General features: G+C 43.2%; 1 protein-coding gene across 1 annotated transcript; it reads left to right on the forward strand.

Annotated features, from left to right (window-relative positions):
* The first annotated feature begins 3,184 nt into the window (after positions 1-3,184).
* BRI3BP (BRI3 binding protein) lies at positions 3,185-5,849 on the forward strand. Its single transcript, XM_082774034.1, has 3 exons — positions 3,185-3,388; positions 4,230-4,332; positions 4,987-5,849. The coding sequence occupies exons 1-3, from the start codon at positions 3,191-3,193 to the stop codon at positions 5,403-5,405; spliced, it is 720 nt and encodes a 239-aa protein (XP_082630160.1). The 5' UTR covers positions 3,185-3,190; the 3' UTR covers positions 5,406-5,849.
* The last annotated feature ends 2,948 nt before the right edge of the window (positions 5,850-8,797 follow it).

Raw genomic sequence — 8,797 nt, forward strand, 5'->3', positions numbered from 1 at the left:
GACCTTGTAAGAACCTCACAAATACCTGTCATCAGTTACCTACTCATTTTGGAAGAGTAGGAGATAGATGTCAGAATATACACGAGTGTTAACAGATCTGCAATTTGGGGACTATCTTAAAAGAGAATGAAAGTACCCTTTATAAATATATAAAGAATCTATATCCTACCGAAATCAATTAAGAGCCTAAGTACCTTCCTGGATCTGAGCCAACCCTTTCAGGGACAATTATAAATAAATGTTAAAAGGTCCAGGGCATTCTACTAAATGTGAAAATAAGTGTTTTGGCCAGACTAAAAGCAGGATAAAGGCAATAATCAAGAAATCTATATTCTAGATGTCTTCGCAACTGCTTGGTAATCACACTTAGGCTCAGCTATGAGGTTGAAGCACCAAGGACACTGGGTGCAGTATCAAGGAGAGATACATGTACATGGAGTTAACCCAGCAACTGGAAGAGCCACAGGGTGTACCCTAACTCTGTGGCAACTCCCCAGGAAGGGGCAGGGGGCAGCAGAGATCTGCCCTGTGGAGCATCGCAGTGTCACGATTCCCCCATGCCTTCAATTTACTGTTGGTCAATTTAGCAAACATTTTCTGCCCCAGCTTGCTGCAGAATCTACATTTCAACCCTAAATGTTATAAATGAGGTCTCAAGTCAATCTGAATTTTGTAATATTTATAAAACAAATATTTCTAAAAGGTATAAAAGCTATAAAAGGTATAAAAGGCAAGTAAACAGTGCTGGATGTGCGGGGAGTCTACGCTCCACCAACATGCACACACGAACATCAAACATTCTAAATACATGTATACAGAACATTGCTTTACATAATAACCCGAGTACGCCTATACATACATACAATCAGGATAGGTAACAAACAGTCCTTTAAGTTCCATAACTTAACAGTCTCCATTTTCCATTCTTTGGGCCTTATGTATCCCGTTCTTCCCAGACTGAAGAAAAACATGTCCATCTCCTTGTGAAGGCCAAGAGGCCTGGGTCAAAAGGCAAGTCCAGGTCAGAAGGGGGCATAACAGCAAAAGCCTTCGATGGCTGTAGCAGCAGAGGGGCTGATGGCATAGCAGTTGGATCAGTAAAGGAGCCTGCAGCTCCCTCACTGTCTGGCAAACCACACGTTTCTGACTGTGGTCCCACACGGCTCTTTAAGGCCTTAGAGATTGCTCGCCAGGTGCTGAGCAATCCCACTGCAACCTTGTCGTTTTTAGTTGCAGAGTCACACACCTTGACCTCAGTTTGGTCCCATATTTCAGGCTCATAAACTGTCCAGTTGTTAATAAGGAGAATAAGCTGTAAGGTTACCAGGACAGTCTTTGTTCCTAAGGACATATGATTCCCCATAATGCACAACTGTTTACCAGCGAGAGGCAGTTGTGTGCACAGGTCCGCTTCTCTCAGCTCAACCTTCTCTCCAGCTCCAATGCACCTATTTCCAGCGACTTTCTGTACGAGCTTCTCTGAGCGGTTTGCTGAGTTTGGCCGAACCTGTCTTTGTTAGGCAATCAATGTGCCTGCTCCCGTCCTGGTCTCCATTCTGCCAGCCTGTTCCTCTTCACTTCTTTTTCCTGCTTCTTTATTGATGTAACTTCATGTTGCCTTTTCTTTATCTTGAGGGTAGGCTCCCCTCTTATACCCTTCTCTCCACAGCAGTTCTTTTCAAAACAACTTTTCATTAGTCAAACAACTTTGAATGTAACAACAACAGCAAACACACAGAAACATCCATGCCTTAACAGCTGGAGAACAAGAGAACCAGCTGGAGAACAAGAAACCCCAGACTGCATGGAGTCTCCTGAACCACCCTTCTTTGTTCCCTCTAAACTCTTTTATATTCCTGATGGCCTCGTTGTTAAGAGTCTAATGTTACCTCAATCACGGGGTTTTCCAACCCCCATGGCCACATTCCTAAATCTCCCCCTTCTGTATTAATATCAACCATTTTCTCAACACAAATTACCACTCCATATATAACACTAAAGATCTTTTTTATTATTATTATTTATTTTTTTATTGCTATCATTTTGTTCCTATCTTGTCTAAGTCTGGCTCCTGTCAATTAACAATGAATCAAAATGTGCCACAAAGCCAACAAAATACTTTTGTAACTCAAGGGGATACTTCACTCTGCTAACATCCTGGTTTCACTACCCGAAAGGAGCAGATAACGTTGTCTAATCTATACTTGCCAGCTGGTCTTTTGTTGGTCTGGTTACTCAAGGAGGATCATCATAAAACCTGACAGAAGAGGGAGTCACGCATTTAAGTGCTTTCAGCATTACATCTGAGTAAAAGTGTCTCGAGAGTGAAGGACACAAGAGTCATCCAGAACCCCCTGATCTGAAGTTAAAAGTATTGAAAAGACAAGATGTCATTTTTTTGGCATTAGGCCTATAATATTCCCTTTGTTTTTTGGGGACTGCACATGGGAGTGTCCTTGGAGAGTGATATCCAAATTGGAAAGGCAGCTCACTGTACTCTGGAGATTGTGACAAGTCCCAAGAGCCCAGACAGATAGGATCTTTGGGAGGAGAGGACTGGGTGGGCTAAGACGTTGATCATGAGTCAGCAACGTGCCCTTGCAGTGAGGCCAACAGCATTCTGGGCTGCTTTAGCAAGAGCACAGCCAGAAGGTCATGGGAAGGGATCCTGCCCCTTGGTTTGGCACTTGTGAGACCACAGCTGGAGCAGCACGGCTGCATGGTACAGGGAGGATATCGAGGCACTGCACCCAGTGCAAGGGACGGCACCAAGCTGGTCAGGGCGCTGCAGCACAGGGCTCCTGGAGGAGGCAAGGCCAGACTTTATCTGCCTCCAGAAGCAGAGCCAGACCCTTCTCAAAGCCAACATATGGGGCATTGTGATTATGTCCTGGGGTAAGCAGGATGGCGGGGCAGGATGGCCTCCCTTGCTTGGAGGCTGCAAGAGGAGATGGATAAAAAGATTACGATAGGGATTTCTGGGGGTTAATTGCTTAAGGGATTTTTTTTTTTTTGGGGGGGGAAGGGGATACAGGGAAGGCGGGATGCAGTGCCCTTTCGTGCACCGCCTCCCCCTTCTCCGCATCTCCCCACCCAAAAAAAAGAAAAAAAAAAAGAAAAAAAAAAAAAAGGCGGGGTTCTGGGGGAGGCCGGTGGAGGGCGCCACGATCGCGGCGAGGCTCGGGTGGCCATGGCGGCGGGAAGGCTGCTGCTCCTCGCCCTGCTGCTGCTGCTGCTGCTTCTGCTGGGGGGCACGGCGGGACCCGGAGCCCGGGCAGCCCGCAGCCGGGGCTCAGAGAAGCAGAATAGCCTCCGCCGCGCCGCCAGCGGCCTCTACCAGGGAGTCAGCGGCCTCTTCGGGGAGGACAACGTGCGGGCCCTGCAGAAGGTGAGGCTGCGGGCGCTTCCCCTCCACCTCCACGCAGACTCCTCGCATCTCCCCCTCCTCTCCTCCGCTGCCTCACTTCTCGTCGCCCTTCCCTTCGTGGCCTCCGCCGGCCCGGAGGTTTCAGGGACAGAGGTGGAGGCCGCCTCCCGCCGGAGCCAGGAGCTGGGCCTCGGCCTCGGCCCCTTTCCGAGCCCCCGCTGCGGCCGGAGCCTCACTGCGAGAAGGAGAAAGTGCAGGGGGAGGCTCGGCGTGGAGCAAACGGTGGAATAGAGGGGATGAAGAGACCTCTAATTTAGGGATGGGGAGGCCGGGTCAGCCCGCTGCCTCCCTCCGGCTGAATGCGGCCAGCGTGCAGCAGCACAGCTCCCGTAGGGGCTTGCAAGGGGTGAGGTTGGTACGCAGGCACAGGAATCCGTCCGCTGGCCAGGAAGAAGAGGAGGAGGAGGAGGAGGAGATGCTGCTGGATGCACCCAGGAATCCAGTCGAGGCACCTTGGTGTGATGACCGGCATCTTCCAGCTGCCCGATGAAACTGATTCCCTTCACCCCTGTCCATTCCTTGTACTAAGTGTTTTCTTTCAACTTCAGCACAACAGTAAAGCTAACAAAAGCTATTCAAAAATCCTATTAACATATAGGTTTACATACCAAAATACCTAAATTAACCTCGTAAGTTTATGATCTGCAGACTTAAAAAAAATACAGTTATATCTTTTGCCTTGCGGACTTGAAAATATTCTGCAACTTCTGTTTAATGAATTATAATTCTACTCATGACTAGTAAGTTGCAAGTGTGTTTAAGGAATTGAGGATTTTTTTTAATTTTCATTTTTATTTCTCAGTTTTTCTCAAGGTTGACAGAGAGGTTTGTGAATGGGGTGGATATATTAATGGACACATTCTGGAGAATATGGACTGATTTGTTAGATGTTCTTGGAATTGATGGTAAGTGTAATGCTTGTTAACCCGTGAAAGATATGGGCATGTATCACTGCTTACATGAGTGGGAAAATAATTACATTTTATTGAACATCCACCAGTATTATCTCTATCTGTTTTACGTGGCTTTGACTTTGCTGTTAGTAACCTCAAACAAGAGGTGTAAAACCAACCACTCTGTTTTGGCGTATGTATCTACTGGATGTCTGTAAAACACGTTACAGGTCATGGCTGATTTCTTGTTATCAGCATTAAAAGGATTCCATTGGCTAGGAACCATACACAAAAAAAAAAAAAAAAATAAAAAAAAATGAAGAAGGACTAGAAGAAGGAAAGATGCAATTGAGAGCCTTTAGAATATAAATTTTACAAAGCGGGTTCTTTATCTTTAATGCGAACTTGGACCTTATGCCTGACGGCGGTTTGTCCTTAAACAATCTTCAGTGCCTCTACTTCAAAGGAATTCAATCACATCATTAGAGCTGGGCCAGTCCTTTGAGGATGATCCATCCGGAAATGGATGAACTAGCTCTACCCCTTATTTTGGAAAATCACAATCAGGGCCCCACGATGTGACTTTGGAAGCTGTACTTGCTTTTTTGCCATTCTCACTTTTGAGTGCCCTCGTTAATATTCTGTAAATTTTCCTTTGTTTTTCAGCCTCCAACTTGACTCATTATTTCAGCCCAGCAGCAATTGCCAACAACCCAACCCGTGCTCTTCTGCTGATTGGTGCCATTTTACTTGCCTACTGGTTTTTATCTCTCTTCCTTGGATTCTTCTTCTATCTCCTGCACATGCTGTTTGGTCGCTTTTTCTGGATTGCGAGGGTTGCCCTTTTCACCCTCTCATGCGTGTACATCCTGCAGAAGTATGAAGGTGACCCAGAACACGCAGTCCTGCCTCTCTGCTTTGTTGTAGCAGTCTACTTCATGACGGGGCCTGTGGGATTTTACTGGAGAAGAAACAGCAACAGCAGCCTTGAGGAGAAGATGGACCACCTGGACAGTCAGATCAGACTTCTGAATATACGTCTCTCTAGGGTGATTGAAAACCTGGACAGAGGCAGTGACCAATGAACCAACCCTACAGACCACTGTACACCAGCTCTAGAAAATTCCTAAGCACTGTCTCATTTGAAGTTACAAAGCAACAAAGCATCACATGGTAAAAAGTGTGCAAAGTTATAACTTTTCATCATGTGTAAGACTAATTTATCTAGATTATACACTCAGCCATTATACTTGTAGGAAGAAAAATTAAGCTGTATATTCAGAGTTTTATCCAGTACTAGAATTTTATCAGTAGATAAACGCTTACTTTTACAAGCATTTAAAAACATCTTTTATAAATTTTTTATAAAGCAAATTGAGTAGTCTTTCAAATACTGAAATTGAGCTCAACGTATGCAAATTTGACATTAAGAAGTTAAAAAGAAAAAAAAAAAATCTCAAGCTACCAAACACTTGTATTGAGAAGTAACTGCTGTGGGTCCACTTTTTTTTTTTTTTTTTTTTTTTTTTTTTTAAAAGAATCATAAATGTTCTCCTTTTGTAGTTAGCTTATTTAATTGACTCAAAGTTGCCTTTCGTAGAATAGCTGATGAATAAATTTTCTGGTATCCAGGCCAAAAAATTCACACTATAGATTCTTAATAGGAGGTGCGGAATGAGGGAGGATGATCTCATAAATTTGAAGTCCTGAAATGCCAGTCCCATATGAGGAATTGAGAAGTGCACATGTGGCTTTATTTCATTGCTTTTCCTATCAGGATCTGATATTTTGATGTTTGGAAGGAATCCGGTTTAATAAGTTGACACAAAGGAAGAGATGTAGTGTGAGTAAATCATAACTTACATTTGATCTTCATAATGAAGTACATTCCAAGCATGGAATAAAATGTGATTTTTAACACCGGGACCCACGTACTTTCTCAAAAAAGGCAGCAGTTAAAACATCTGCAAATGTATTGTTGCTTAAAGCTTTCTCAGGACCAATAAGCAGCAATAAATTATCTTCAGGAAGATCTGGATTTTGTTTCTAAAATTGTGATAGTTTTATAGGAGCTTTTTGCTTGAAGTCTGTGTCCTCACTCTATTGGGTTTCAGGCAGTGAGTCCCCTTACAGGAAGGGTGTATTAAACAGTTGTATTTCAGTGCAGTGTAGGAGCTTTGAAGCAATTTTATTTTTGAAGGATTTAGGTATTTGTAACCTTATAATTAACTAGCTTGGTAGACGACCACTGGCTTTGTAAGGTTTGCTGTAATGTACTGAAACAAAGGTAACCTCAGGGAGGAAGGTCTTGTAAGTGGTTTAATGTAGTAACTGATAGCATTTGAGACTAAAACGGGGTGGGAGGGGAGGGAGAACATGTAATTCCTTAGTGATGAGCACAGTACCAATAGCAGGAGAGGTAAAATGGACCACAGCTGAAGAAAAACATATTTCCTAGTATCTGAATGATTAGGTAAAGAAAAGCTGCAACAAAAATTGGTCCATGATAGGGACTGGCCAAAAAGCAAGGGGAACAGATATGAGTAGATGATGTACATGCCGCGGATTTGCTGGTGAGTGCCCACTGCGGCGGGACTGACTGTACATGGCTGAGCACGGCGTGATGCTGGGTCTTCAGCGTCTTGTCTCGTTGGACACAAGTTCGCTGGATGTGGCGCTTAACTGAATGTAACTGTGGGGTGAATTTATTTTTCTCTTTGTGCTGAAGTTTAGCACTCTTCTTAAAATTTGTGTTACTTGCCTAAGCTCTTTTGATCTGTATGTGATGTTTACATGAATGATGACTTTAAAATCAATTTTTATGGCCTTCACGCCGACCTGTGGTCACTTCAGTTCAGTGTGGTTTAAGTTCACATGCAGTTGACATTGTTGTAATCATTTTTTTTTTTTTAATTGCATCTGCAAATTAATCTGACCTAAGGAATGCAAAGAGTTGCAAAGCAACCGCTTTTTATAACTTAGTCTTTCCCATAAACAGATAACTACTATGGCAACAAACAGCCTGCTTTGTAAATCTGGAAGTTGAACTTACTTATGCATTTTTAAAGCTCGTTTTCCGTTAGTATTACAGTCTTCCCTGTGAATTCTGTTTTCCCTGCTGTTGTGCACCAAGGACTGAGCTAAAACAGCAACCTGGAAATTAGGAATTGATTAGCAAAGATGGTCAAGTCTTTGTGTTTTGCTGAATCTGAGGCTTGAGGACCAAAGTCTGCAAACCTTGCTCATGTAAATGGCTCTATTGACTTCAACAGAACTATGTGCATGAGCCAGTTTTGCATAGATTGTATTTTATGTAATCCATATTCAATGTTGAAATTAAAAGTACTGAATTGTTTATATATTAAGAGCTGACTATTAAAAAGATTACTTTAAAAATACTATATAAAAATTATTTTGGGTTATAGTTTCTCCCTGTGTCTGTAATTGTTTCTTAGTTTTGTAAAAATCAGCCTTCCTATATTAATACTCTTAATTTTGATCACCCTGCTGCTTGAAAAAATATTTTTGTATTCACTTGCACCCCATGTATAGCAAAATGTTATGTGAAAAGCAGTATATATAAAATTGGATATTTTTAATCAGTATTTTTCCCAGTGCTCAGTTTTCACGTTAGACAAATTCGAAAGTAATGAATTTTTTTAAAGCACAATCTAGTCTTCAATATATATACGTTAAAATGCTCTGTATTTTTAAACATGCACTATAGTGAAAACGCTTTTGGGACATGAATGTGGTATTATATTTAATCTCTTTCAACTTACTTTTGTAAATACCTTTACAGATACTTCCCATACGAGTCATCTAGTTTATCCATCCAGTTTTTGCTCTGTTTTTTAAAACTCGTTCCAGTGACAGCGGTTGCACTGCTCTTCCGTTGCCATGGATGTGAGCAGCTTGTATTAATGCAGAGAAGTGCAGGTATTGCTTGTGGGTAAGCCCAGGCACAGCTTCTGCCAGACGTGCCCGTGGCAGTGGTGAGGATGGGAGTAAAGCCAAGACCTGAAGCTCCCAGGCTTTGGCTGCAACCCCCGGGCAGCTTTGCAGGAGGTGGGCAGCAGCGTCTGTGCTCCTGCAGTGCTGTCACCTTGGTGAGCAGCTCTTAGAGCAGCACAGGCTGGGCTATCTGAGGGCAGGGAGAGGTGCGTAACTGTGATGCCTGCCCTCAGATCTGAAGGCTCAGCACCTCAAATGCTTCCTATTTACCTTCCTGTTTTCAGCAGCTGCTCGGAGGAGTGTCACCTTACTCACTGGCTGACACAACAGTGAAAGATGGGCTTCAAACTGTCTGGTGTCAGAAATTCCAGGAAGGTCTTTAAGTGTTGTAAGCTCCATGCTTTGAGACCTGATGTTTGAAACTACTGTACTATTTTCAATACATGAACATCTTTGCTAAACTAACAATTTAGCAATTTCTTTGAGAGTAGACACCTTACCTATAGATAACTGATCTGTTGTA

The sequence above is a fragment of the Aythya marila genome (genome assembly GCF_965140915.1).
Source record: "Aythya marila genome assembly, chromosome: 17".
Taxonomy (NCBI): Eukaryota; Metazoa; Chordata; class Aves; order Anseriformes; family Anatidae; genus Aythya; species Aythya marila.

What these genes read in the sequence shown, in the direction of transcription:
- BRI3BP (XM_082774034.1), top strand. Translation starts at nt 3,191, where the DNA reads ATGGCGGCGGGAAGGCTGCTGCTCCTCGCCCTGCTGCTGCTGCTGCTG. An exon ending in ACGTGCGGGCCCTGCAGAAG is followed by an intron (nt 3,389 to 4,229) that starts GTGAGGCTGCGG and finishes TTTATTTCTCAG; the next exon opens with TTTTTCTCAAGGTTGACAGA. An exon ending in AGATGTTCTTGGAATTGATG is followed by an intron (nt 4,333 to 4,986) that starts GTAAGTGTAATG and finishes TTTGTTTTTCAG; the next exon opens with CCTCCAACTTGACTCATTAT.